We start from the raw sequence: 13493 nt of genomic DNA, 5'->3' as shown, positions 1-13493 counted from the left end.
GTGAACACCGTAAAAACAAAACCCGAAAAACACGCCAAAAATGTGCATTTTTCATAAAATATCTACACAAAAATGTTCTAAAAAGTGATCAAAAAAAGTTATGTGCGCAACAATGGTATCACTGAAAAGAACAACTCAACACGTAAAAAATAAGCCCTAAACTAGCTCTGTCAACCAAAAAATATTAAAGTTACGTCTCCGAAAATATGGCAATGCAAAAACAAATGTGATTTCCTCTATATTAGTTTTTATCCAGTAAAATTGTAAAAATAAATGAAAAACTATATAAATGAGGTATCACCGTAATCGTAGTGACCTATATAATAAAGATAATATAGTATTTTTAGTGAACGATGTACGACCCCCAAAAAATATGAAAAGAAAGTAAACCAAAATTGACAATTTTCTTTTCACCCATACATTCAAGAGTTAATAAAATCTCATCAATAAGCGAATGACCCACTAAAATGAAGTATTTGTAAAGTGCATCTCATGTCGCAGAAAATAATTCCTTATATGTCCAAATTGCCAAAAAAATAAAGATTGTATAGCCAATAAAAAGTGACAATGCATAATCTGCTCTGAATGGTGCAGCTTCCCTTCGATGCCCTGGCGTGTGCACATACAGCAGGTTACTACCACATATGGGGTATTGTTATACACGGGAGGGATTGGGTATCAAATTTTGTGGAGCGTTTTGGTATTTTATCCACTGAGAATTTGTACATTTTTTGAAAAACACATTAATTTAGTCAAAAAAATTTTACTTTCAAAATTGCATCCGATTTTGTTTCAACCCCTGTAAAACAATTAAAGGGTTAACAAACTTCATAAAAGTTGTTTCACGTACGTTGAGGGGTGTAGTTTCTATAATGGGGTAATTTATGGGGTTTTACTTTTATTTAGGTCTCTCAAAGTGATTTGAAACCTGAGCAGGTCCCTCAATGTGAAAAATGTGAAAAATCGCACCTAACGTTCAAAGGCCCATAACATCCTACAAAAATAAGACTATGCATAAAAAACCATGTCCACATAAATTAGACATTTAGTGAATGTTAGTTATTATGTTTTTTTGCGGTTATGACTATGTATGGAAAAAGTAGAACACAAGTTCGAAAATCAAGAATTTTTCAAAATTTTCACCAAATATCAGATTTTCTCATAAACAAATGCAAAACATACCACCAAAATTTTTCAACTAACATGAAGTACTATGTGCCACGAGAAAATAATTTTAAAATCACTTGAATATGGTAAAGCGTTCCGAAGTTATAACCACTTGTAGTGACACAGGGCAGATTTGAAAAAATGGGCCGTGTCAGGAAGGTGAAAAGTGGCTTCAGCGTTAAGGAGTTAAAGAAACACTACAGTCTCAAGACAGACGTTCATATGTGACATTCCCGTAGGATCTAGAGACATCTGAAATATCAGGAACATTTTCTTTCTTCGATTATAAGAGATGCCAGTCTCTCCAGTCCCTGCAAGACATATTAATTTTACCATTTTGTCAAGGGGTTTTCTTTAGAGTAGGAGTAGAAATTTTTTTTTAAAAAAAATACCCTTTACTTACCTGTCCAGAGGCTCACAGTGGTTATGTGGTCTAACAGCCTTTAATGGCATCGATCATGGGTGTTAACTCTTTAAATGACGCTGGCAAATGGCTGCAGCTGTGCACCGCCATTTTGGAGGCATTCCAATGAAGTCATGTAAGTGCCGGGTGCATGTGGGTGCAGTAGTTTAACCCCTTATTGACCAAGCTCATTTGCGCCTTGATGACCAAGACCTATTTTTCAAAACAGCATGTGTCACTTTATCCAGTTATGGCGGGGTCGGAAGGGAAGGGCAGGATAGTTTTCAGGTGCCACAATGTGTTTGTAGAGCCCCTACACGTGGCATTTTGGTTGCGATCGCACGTTGAGGCAAGATTGCATTTCCTTTGCTTTTGCTTAACATGGTTTCAACACAATGTTACCAAAATGTGTTACCATGAGAGGAGCCTCAGGCAACACAAACCCTTATACCAAAGAATTTGTAAACTTTTTATCATGTGGTATAGGGGGCATATTTCTGTTTATAGCTCCCTACTTTCAAAAATCAACAACTTTTTTATTTTTCCATGTACAGATCTATATGAGGGCTTATTTTCTGCGTAAAAAAAATTGTACTTCCTAGTGACAGTATTTTATATTCCATGCTGTGTACTGAGAAGTGGAAATACAATTCAAAATGCGGTAAAATTGCATTTGCCCATTTTCTTGTTTGCTCCGTTTTTACGTCTTTCACTGTACATTCCAAATGGTATCACTAATAAATTCTTTGGTTCAGTACGATCACAGGGATACCAAATTTATATAGGTTTTATTAGGTGTTAATAGATTTTACCAAAAATTCAAAAAGTATGCTAAAAAGTGTCGATTCGGACAATTGGGTGCATTTTTCCGTTACGGGGTTTACAGCTGGGAGTAACGGTTTTTATAACTTTATAGATTGGACCTTTTTGGATGTGGTGATACCTAACATGTTGTGTTTTTTGTTTTGTTTTTTTTTTTAACTTTTTTCCACTTTTTTTATAATGATTTATTGTTTGATATGTGTTAAGGGCTTTTGGGACATTTTTATGAATTGTATTTTTCATTTTTACAATTTTTTAATTTTTTGTGTTTTTTTTACCTTTTTTATTTTCACATTACTATAATATGAACTAGTGATCATGTGATCACTAGTTCATACTAATGCACTGCAATAATCATGTACTGCAGTGCATTAGAAATGCCAGCCTATGCATCTGCAGGGGCTGGACCGGTGCTGCCCGGCTAAGAAGATGGCACCCCGTGATCGCATCGCAGGGTGCTGGGATGAGAGGAAGCCCCCTCCCTCTGAAGGTACATTGATGCCGTGGTCACAGCATTGACCGCAAGATCTAACGGGTCCGGACTGATAAAGCAGGCATTTCCCTGCACGCTGGGCCTGTACAGACCTTAGGTTAGGCCAATGGAGAAACTTGTCAGCCTAGCCTAAGGCCCCTAAGTGCCCGAAATAGAAACTTGTATAGGTGGTTTCTAAGGGGTTAAATCCCCCTATCAAAGTCTCCAGTTGGCTCAGTATCCAAACCAGATTTAAAATTCTAATAGGTCTGCTCATCACTAGTATAAAGTCATTGTACACATTAGACACTTGGTTTGTCTTACATTGGTATATCAATGCAAAAAAAAATGGGTCACAACAGGTTGGACCCCTTTATTCTGAAAATGGGGCATCGGTGACTGGAGACCAGGAGAAGGCGGAGATACTTAATAGGTTTTTTAGCTCCGTTTATACAATAGAAGAGAGAACTTCTGACTTGGGTGCTGCCAGTGCGGGTCATGGATCCTGTGATATACTAGGCTGGCTAAATGTAGACATTATCCAATCTAAGCTCAATAAAATCAATGTGTACAAAGCTCCTGGACCAGATGGGTTACACCCCAGAGTTCTTAAAGAACTCAGTTCTGTTATTGCTGTACCGCTGGCTAAAATCTTCAGGGATTCTGTAATGTCTGGTGTGGTGCCAAGTGACTGGCGCAAGGCAAATGTGGTGCCAATATATAAAAAGGGCTCTAGAACTTCGCCTGGCAATTACAGGCCTGTAAGCTTAACTTCCATTGTGGGGAAAGTATTGGAAGGGTTGGTAAAAGACTACATACTGGAGTATGTGACATCAAATAGTATAATAAGTGACAGCCAGCATGGGTTTACTAAGAATAGAAGTTGTCAAACTAACCTTATCTGCTTCTATGAAGAGGTGAGCAGGTGTCTGGATGGAGGAGCAGCTGTGGATATTGTGTTCTTGGACTTTGCAAAGGCATTTGACACTGTCCCTCATAGACGCCTGATGGGTAAAATTAGGGCTATTGGTTTGGCAGAAATCATTTGCAATTGGACTGAAAACTGGCTGAAGGATCGTATCCAGAGAGTTGTGGTCAATGATTCCTACTCGGAATGGTCACCAGTTATGAGTGGTGTACCCCAGGGTTCTGTGCTTGGCCCACTACTATTTAATATATTTATTAATGATATAGAGGTAGGAATTAATAGCACTGTGTCTATTTTTGCAGATGACACCAAACTGTGTAGTGTAATACAGTCTATGGAGGATGTTCATAGGCTGCAGGGTGACTTGGACAAACTGAATGTTTGGTCATCCACTTGGCAAATGAGGTTTAATGTGGATAAATGTAAGGTTATGCACCTGGGGGCCAATAATCCAAAGGCAAAATATGTCCTTGGGGGAGTAAATCTGGGAGAGTCCCTTGTTGAGAAGGACCTGGGGGTACTAGTAGATCATAAATTGAATAACAGCATGCAATGTCAATCAGCTGCCTCTAAAGCCAGTAGGATCTTGTCATGTATCAAAAGTGGTATGGACTCTCGTGATAGGGATGTAATATTACCACTATACAAGGCACTGGTTCGGCCACACCTGGAATATGCTGTCCAGTTCTGGGCACCGGTCCATAAAAAGGATGCCCTGGAGCTGGAGAGGGTTCAACGTAGAGCCACAAAAATGATAAGGGGTATGGAGGGTCTCAGTTATGAAGAAAGATTAAAACAACTAGATTTATTTAGTCTGGAAAAGAGACGACTACGAGGGGACATGATTAATTTATTTAAATATATGAATGGTCCATACAAAAAATATGGTGGTAAGTTGTTTCAGATTAGATCAAATCAAAAGACGAGGGGGCACTCTCTCCGTTTGGAGAAATCAAGGTTTAATCACCGGAGGCGACAGGGCTTTTTTACTATGAGAACGGTCAATCTGTGGAATAGCCTGCCTCAGGCGCTGGTCACAGCAGGGACAGCGGAGAGCTTCAAGAAGGGTCTAGATGCCTTTTTACACCTAAATAACATTGACGGTTATGTTATATAGAATTGTTTCCCCTAAATCCCTTCCTCATCCAATCCCTTCCCTTCCTTGGTTGAACTTGATGGACAAGTGTCTTTTTTCAACCGTAGAAACTATTGATTTAACCTGTATGACCACCTTTGGTTTCAGACTGAATATGTTAAGTTCTTAACCTACTATCAGGCAACATGTGTCTGCTGGGAAGCACTACTGTTTGCTACTTTTTGTAGACTAAAGAATGAATAAAAATACTTAAAAACCCTTCAGTGAAAGTTATTTAGTGGTTTAAAGAGTGGATTGGAAAACCACTACAAAGAAAATCATTATATCTGTGTGTTTGTGACATAACACTTGAAATTACCTGATCTATCTGTTCTGGAGTAGAGAGAGAAAAGGAGGCTCTCACATAAGAACTGGGCTCTGAGCTGTCAATACTAAACGCTGATCCAGGAACTAGAAGAACCTACAAAACACAATTATATAAATATTAATATACATTTGGATATGACAAATTTTGGTATTTTGCTTTTCATGGATTACATTCATTCTGCACTGAATTGTTCAGTCTGCACCAAGTATAATAATGGCTTCCAAGGGGCTGTTATTATATATAATATGTATATATGTGTGCATAATATAAATATATTATCCATGGCTTGCTTCCTTGTAAAATAAATTTGTACAATTATGCTAATGAGCTTGAGGCTCTGGGTGGGTGTTTCCAGAGCCACTCATTGCTGTAGCTTCACAGGCTGTTTTAATGAGCAGTGAAGCTCCCCCTCCAGTTATTGTTTAGACAGGCAGAGGGAGGGCGGAGAGAGCAGGGGTGAGACTTGTTCTACTCATTGTAACAGCCTGTGAATCCGCTGCACTGAAGGACTCATTAGCATAATTTGAAACATTTTCGAAGGAAGGAGGCCAAGGATAAGAGGAAATGAATACAAGTCAAGATGACCACAGTCACAGTGGCTGTATCTATGAGTAAGTGTCCCTGGTTTATCATGCTTCTTTTGATGGTATATTTCCTCTAGGCCCTTTTATTTTGTAAAGCAGACTTTTTTGGGGGGGGGACCCTGTCATCCATGAGGTAAGGGGGGAGGAGACAAGTTAGTATCAAGTGAAAATATAACTATTACACCACATTATTTTATACCTCCCCCTTCTAGTGGCTACCAAAAATATAACATTTATATTTATGCACTACTGAATACCCTTTGACTCCTCCCTTACAGCAACCTACCAGGGAGGTAATCATCAAAGATATTATAGTGTGTCCTTTTATATATCCTTTGATAGATCGACGATTTCACTCTTTCAGACAGTTTTAAGCTGCGTTTTCTTGCATCCTGTAGCCAAATAGTGTACAGCTACTATAGAAGAGATTAAGCAGCAGATAGGGTAGTATGTTCAAATATATGGAATTTATTTTATTAAAATATACTCACAAAATAGAATAAAATCATGCGCATATAAAATCCACCATGTGGACGCCAGACTCGCTAGTTCGCCCGACCCAGGGTTTCGCTACCACGGCTTCTTCCGGGGCGTTCATCTTTAAACATTCTTTACCTCTTTGCTTATTGCTTTCAACATGATCATTTGATGTGTATCTTGGACTCCATGGATTTTAAGCCACAGGAACATTCCTGCTGTAGGACTGTGCCACTCTGCCAAACCTTACAAACAAGCAAAACAAAGAAGTAGTATTTTTATGAGACTACAAGCTTCATATTCAGCTTACAATATACTGTACAAGGAACATTTTTCTCATCAAATCATTTATATATTTAATCTGTGATACACTAGCACATACCAGTGTTTGATTCAGGACCTGTGCCACACTATAACATCACTGTGAATGGGAGCGTGAAGAGCATTGAGTACCTACTTGCTGCCACATACTACTATAATGACTTGCTATGCCCATTGTACTGGAGCTCAAAAGTACAAATGGACACTATGTAAGGCAAGGCCCTTAGGAAACCACCATAGAATAGAGTTTTCATTTAGAAATGCATTTCATGTTTTAATAGAATACATAAAAATATGTCCATTGTGAACATCACTGATTACAAGAAATCATTCACTCTAGATCATTTTTATTGTAAGAAAAACTTCACTGCAAAAAATAATTTTGCCTATTCACTCACCTTTTAGCCATTTATCTGCAGATGCAAGCATAGCATCTCTCTGTGACCTATAAAACTGTATGACACTGCAAACCACAAAAGAAAAATATATTTTATACAGACAGAAATAAATTCTGATAAATTCTCGACAATCTCACTATTTAAATTGTGTCACTTTATAACGTGTGTTTCATAAAATCTGCCAATGTTCCAAATTATTAGATACTGAGCAGATATCAAATTATGGATCATGACCTGAAAAAAAATGGTAAATCCTGTGGTGCGTTGTCCGCCGAGCATTCCGGTCTGCGGCGATTCACTAAGATCTTGCTTCCAATTTCCTGCATGTGTCGCTTCTGCGCCGAGATCCACCGGAGTTCACCTTCTTCCTGGTGCATGTGAGTGCTTGATCTTGGGACACAATTCCGTTTTTAAATTCCGCGGTTTGTCTAAATCCATCCGACAGCCACACCCCCGATTTCTGTCGCATGCAAGCCGATGCGCCATGATCCGATCGCGTGCGCCACAAACCCGGGGCAATTCAGGGCAAATGGAAATATTCGGGAAACCTGACGGAATCGCGGTCTGCGAACCTTTAGTAAATGAGCCCCATTGTGTATTTTGAAATGTTTAAACAGCAGCATTAAACTTCAAACTAGATTATAAATTGCTAAAACATTGCACAGTTGCAATAACATGGGCATATGAAACAATAGGAGTGATGGCTCTTCATGCATCAGCTTCCAATCTTTAATTCTTAGCTGATTTGAAACATGGAACGATTGGCAAGGATTTTACATTCGTTACCGCTCAATGTGCTCCAGAACACCCTCTACACACCACTTCTGTAGCAGCTGTGGAATCATTACCTGCAAAACAATGGAAGTCCACGTCTTGATTGACTTTGACAATTACTGCATATAAGGATCTCTGAATATAACCACTTTATGAAGAGGGCCCAAACTGAAACCTCAAACCAACTTTATCGCGAATCACCAACAAGGCAATAGTGAGGTTTTAGTTTAGAAAAAGAACAACTCAAATTGACATCATTAACATAATAGCAGAGCTTGAGTTGTTTTCATACCTGGCTTTAGAATTAGATATTAATAATTAGTGTATTATAACAATTCTCAATGCCAAAATGATACTTTTCCATAAAAAAATGTAAGGGTCTGTGGCAAAATGGTTATAATTTGCAAAGTTTCATCTAAACAAATCGTAAGACTTCTAAATAAATGACCAAAGTGGAGCTGTATGGACATAATTTATAGAATTGTGTATTGTGAAAACCAGAAAATTATCGGCACAAAACCCCTCGTACCAACCTAAAATCAATGTGGGGAAGGTGAAAACATCAAAATGTGCTAGGAAAGAATAAGCACAGATTGCAGTCGAGGAGAAATGAGGCTGTTGACAACAAACTTTATACAATTACCTGAGTAAAGGCACTTGTATGTAATGTTGATGCCTGCATGTGTAGTATGATTCGGTCTATTAGCGGTTTTGGGCCAGTTAAATACCCAATCCTCAGGCTGATAGAAAAAGAAAACCATGATTTTTAAAATATTTTTTCAATCTATAAATACTTTACTGGTGCCATATTATTAGCTTTGTGGTCTATCATTACATACTAACTACACAATTCACAAAGTCATTACTAAAAATAAAATCTTTACTGAAAGGTTAAGAAACACCATCTTACCCTGCAGAAAGAATCTTTGACATTGAGTTAGCTCCAATAACTCTACTATCTGTGTCCATGGACAGAAATGATGGTGCCCAGGGCTAGGGAAAGAGATGAAACAAAGAAAATTGAACTGCCTTAACTGGTTTAAAATCATGACCAGTAACTTTTCAGAAAGCTTTGTTTAAAAGAACTAGTGACTACAAGAAACTTAAATATAACCTCATTTTCCCAGAGACCTCATTTTCACTAAAGACAGGCTCCAAAAGCCCATTACACCTGTATTCCAAAGATGCCTTTGTCCCTTCTCTGAGCATTTCATTATAATTGTGTATTTTAACACACCTGGCTCCCTTCCAGAATCCTGTGCCGAGTCCCAGGTGGTTGCTTTGGCTTTGATGCATTACAAATTTAAACACTTGTCTTGTTTAGTCTTGTGCTGCTGTCTCCCTCCTCCCTCATCCACATTCCTCAGCCTCCCTCCTGCTCCTTCACTCACACAAGGACATAGCCTTGTTGAGGTGAGAGGACATCAGTGCTGGAGAGAGGGTTGTAAATGAGCAGAAAGGAGTGGGATAAGCATTTGAAAAGCATTCAAACCAAAGCCCTTCCTCACCCCAGGACTCAGCACAGGAGTCTAGCAGGGAGCCAGTCAGGTTAAAATACACAAGGGACAAATGCATCTTTGCAATGCAGGTGCAATGAGCTTTTGGAACCTGTATGTAGTGAAAATGTGGTCCCCAGTGAGATGTTCATATAAAAATATATACCATAGAGCGCTTTCTATTAGCTTATCATCCTATCTTGTAAGCAACCAGACTTAAATTAATTTTGTTGACAGATTACATAAAAACTCAATGGAGGCAGAAGTGTGAGCAGAGATTCTCTGGAGCAAAGTCTCCTTCTAGCAGCCTAAGTACTGCACTGGTATTTGGTATTGTTGCTGCAATTATTCCAATAGCTTCACAATTATCTAATTTAGATTGCGATTCTGGAGCTAACACATCCATATTAGTCTGGAGGAAGGGGGGTGGGGTGATTGTACAGGTGGGCAGTCCCACCATATGTGGAGCATGTTACCTTGCCACAGTGCCAACCTCAGGGAACATCTGTTGTAGTCTGGACAGTGTTCTGTACCATTGCAACAGGATTTTATAGTTTAGCTTCTGGTGCCTGCTACATGGATGCTTTATGTGTTAGAATGAGCACTTTCTGCCACTGTTGGGGGGAGATGGATGTATCTAGAATACGTTCCCACTTACCCACTAAAGTCGGCAGGATGTCCCCCAGGCATGCTGTCCCCCAGCATTGCATAGACCAAGGTGACCAAGTGTGATGGAGAGATAGAGGACAGACACAGTTCTTCAAATGGAGTTATTTTAACCAATTGTGAAAGGGTGCATAAATACATAGTCAATAAGTGTACGAATCTGTAAGAAGTGTAGAAGAAGATAAAAAGGAAATACACAGGAGTGGGGGTTAGAGAGCATGGACAATACACAACCAGTACTACGGGTGGGAAAGTAGACAAGGTACAACTCGAATAGGGGGTTGATTGAATCTGCACTGCTATATAGCACAAGTATGAGAATCATCTTAAACATGTGGGTTACTGGCCCTGCTTTGGGGGTGGGAGACGATGACAGGGAGAGCTCCCTAGCTCGTATTCTTAGGCCACAGACTGTGCTTGTATGACTTACCGGTGCCTTTCTAGAATGGAGAAAGCATGATCCTGAGCCTCTTCCACTTTGAACACTGTAGAGCCCACATTATATATTTCTTGTTTTACAGCTTCCATATCACTCCTAAGAGAGGCCTCTCATATGCGCAAAATATCTTCCAAATCACCCTTTGTGGGTATGGCGCATATATGTGCTTACCAGCCCCAATCATGCTCAGTGTGTGGCTGGGCCTTGAAAAGTGTAGGTGAAAAGGAATAAGGACGTGGGCTCTGCTTGCAGGCCATGAGGTGGTGGGTTGTGTTGAGGCTAGGCTTAATGTCAGGGCAGGAGTACTGCAGAGGGGACAGGGAGGTTGTGATTCCAGGAGTCCCAGGCCATGCTGGGGTGGCCGGGATAGTGGATGGGGGAGAGATCTTTGGCAGTGAGCTTCTTCTGCCGGGAACTCCGATTCCTCACTTTTCCCCCATTCAGCAGGCTTGTATGCCACTTTGTCATCTGTGTGGCGTGTACAGCCCTTAGAGCTTCTCCTTGCTCCATGCTGCTTTCTGGGTCCGGAACGTGTCCCTCCAGCACCATCTTGGACTCTAGCGTTGTGGCAGCAGGGACCGCGGGTGGTTCCATATATTGCTCAATAGAGCCTCCCGTCACCCGCTTGTCTTATTTGGACCCAGTTTCTTTATGTGGCCATGTGCTGTCTCTGGTGTCTTTAGATAGCTCTTTGGTTTTGCCCATGGTCGAAAATTTGAAGTGTGATTGAGTGAGTGTGAGCACAGGTGTCTTTTATACAGGAAACAAGTTCAAACAGGTAAAAAGTGCAGAGCAGAAAAAGCTTAAAGATACAATGTGATTTTCTGGATTTTTATTAAGATTTTGTCTCTTCATTAGAGATGAGCGAACATACTCGTCCGAGCTTGATGCTCATTCGAGCATTAGCATACTCGCAACTACTCGTTGCTCGGATGAATATTTCGCCAGCTCGAGAAAATGGCTTCTCCCGCCGTTTTGAATTTTGGGGGCCAGAAACAGAGCCAATCACAAGCCAGGAGACTCTGCAGTACACCCAGCATCATGTGGTACACTTACATGTCGATAGCAGTGGTTGGCTGTCCTGATCAGGTGACCCTGGAATATATTAGCCACTGCCCGTGGTGCTCGGATCATTCCCTATCTGGATACCGTTAGGGAGAGAGCTGCTACTGGTCAGGGATAGCGTTAGGGTGTTCTATTAGATTAGTGTTAGGCAGGAGTGATTCTACAAGAACCCAACAGCCCTTGTTAGGGCTACAATAGCGTTATTTATTTTTTTTTTATTTGCTTGTGGCTGGGCTTGCTGGTACTAGTAGTGCAGCTACTACCATATTGTGACGAATTTGCAGGGAGACTTGAACGTTATTTTTGGCTCTAAGTGACTCCGTTTCCAACAGCTAAGTGGGACAATTTATTGGGGGTTTGATTGAATTAGGCAAAATTTGCCGATTTTTTTTTTCGAAAGTGAAAGTCACAGCACAAAATCCTGTTGTGTGCTGTCAGTGGTGCAAATACAATTTCATCTAGCTTAGTCGGCCTGCTACTGTTTAGCAAGCTAGTCTCCAGAAATCCCAATTCACATTCTCTCTGCCGGTGAAGCATACTGTACATCACGTGTGGCATAATCTAATACGGTTTTGTTCACATTAGTACCGGGACATTCAGCAATCCGCATTTCAGTTTGCTTTCTGATTTCTTCTGCGTGTTTCGTTCATAAAGAAATTTTAAACCGCCCCAAAAAAGTTATAAAAAAGAAAAAAAAAGTATACATTTTCTCTTTTAATTCTTTTTTGGGGTGGGAAATCTCCGTTATAGCAATCAAATTTTGTCTACTGTAGTTCAACGGTTGTGCCTGCTACTGTTTAGCAAGCTAGTCTCCATAAAACCCAATCCACATTCTCTCTGCTGGTGAAGCGTACTGTACGTCACGTGTGGCGTAATCAAATACGGTCTTTTGTTCACATCAATACCAGGACATTTAAAAAAAAAATATGTCTGTGTTGGTTAGAAACTAGCCATAGCAATCATCTTGTGAGGTTGCCGTCTGATTTCTTCTGCACATTTTGTTCTTCTATAAATCCAAAAAAACCCCAAACATTAAAAAAAAAATACCAAAAAATTTTTACAGTTTATATTTCTCTTTTGTTTATAAAATAGACTTTTATTTGGAAAATGTTTCAAAACAGAATAAAAATATGACTATTGAGAATTACAAGAAGGTTTGTCCATTTATTAAAAACATGGTACATAAGACCGTAGGCTGAGAATACAGAATAATGCACAGTTCTCGTTGAAATACCAAACAGTGCTCAGGACAGTCAGTATGTAGATTACAAGACTTTATTGTTATGTACCTTGTAGATTTCCATTTTGTGTTCCGTAGTTAAAGAGGCTCCTGTGGGATTTCCCCCATTTAGAATAGTGCAAAAAATTTTAGGGGATTTCTTTTCAGGTAAAAATACATCTCCTGGTTGCCATCTAGAGAGAATTTCTTTAAGGGCCTGAGGAATAATACCATATTGATCCGTAGGAACACCAATGAGATTGCATCCCAGTGGTCTTACCTGCAAATTAGGTGAACAATTATATAGTTTTGTATACTTTTTATCATGCTAGACAGCACTGCTAAATACTGCATATACTCGAATATAAGCCGAGTTGTCACCAGCTGACGTCATGGTGCGCACAACGGCAACGCATGGGGAAAGGAGAGGACCTGCCAGGGGGAATCGTAAGGGGAGTACACATTTTGTTTTATTCTTATAAGCTGGGCATTCCTCGGCGAGGTGCTACAGGCTATATGCTGGGGGCAGCGGCTACAGGGTATATACTGGGGGGCAGGGGCTACAGGTTCTATACTGGGGACAGGGGTAGAGGCTATATACAGAGGGCTGAGGCTTATGGATATATACAGAGGGAAGGGGCTGCTGGCTATACCCTGGGGTGAGGGGCTACAGGCTATATACTGAAAGCAGGGGCTGCTGGATATATAGGCTGCAGGCTGTATACTGGGGGCAGAGGCTGCTGGTTATATTCTGGGGGTCAGGGGCTGCTGGCTATATACTGGGGGTCAGGGGCTACAG

General features: G+C 40.2%; 1 protein-coding gene across 1 annotated transcript; it reads right to left on the bottom strand.

The window, feature by feature from the left end:
- Positions 1-1391: 1391 nt before the first annotated feature.
- LOC140132507 (kynurenine/alpha-aminoadipate aminotransferase, mitochondrial-like) lies at positions 1392-10959 on the bottom strand. Its single transcript, XM_072151370.1, has 8 exons — positions 10840-10959; positions 8720-8802; positions 8453-8549; positions 7822-7883; positions 7036-7100; positions 6455-6561; positions 5247-5348; positions 1392-1478 (listed from the first exon to the last, which is right to left on the bottom strand). The coding sequence occupies exons 1-8, from the start codon at positions 10957-10959 to the stop codon at positions 1428-1430; spliced, it is 687 nt and encodes a 228-aa protein (XP_072007471.1). The 3' UTR covers positions 1392-1427.
- Between the last annotated feature and the right edge of the window lie 2534 nt (positions 10960-13493).

Source organism: Engystomops pustulosus, chromosome 1 (assembly GCF_040894005.1).
Source record: "Engystomops pustulosus chromosome 1, aEngPut4.maternal, whole genome shotgun sequence".
NCBI lineage: Eukaryota > Metazoa > Chordata > Amphibia > Anura > Leptodactylidae > Engystomops > Engystomops pustulosus.
This window is presented reverse-complemented; position numbering and strand designations above follow the sequence as displayed.

Excerpts from the sequence above, each read along its gene's own strand:
- LOC140132507 (XM_072151370.1), bottom strand. The coding sequence starts at position 10,959 with ATGGTGCTGGAGGGACACGTTCCGGACCCAGAAAGCAGCATGGAGCAA. Across the intron at positions 8,550-8,719 it reads TCAAAGATTCTTTCTGCAGG|CCTGAGGATTGGGTATTTAA; the intron begins GTAAGATGGTGT and ends TTTTTCTATCAG. Across the intron at positions 7,101-7,821 it reads GTTCTGGAGCACATTGAGCG|TGTCATACAGTTTTATAGGT; the intron begins GTAACGAATGTA and ends TGTGGTTTGCAG.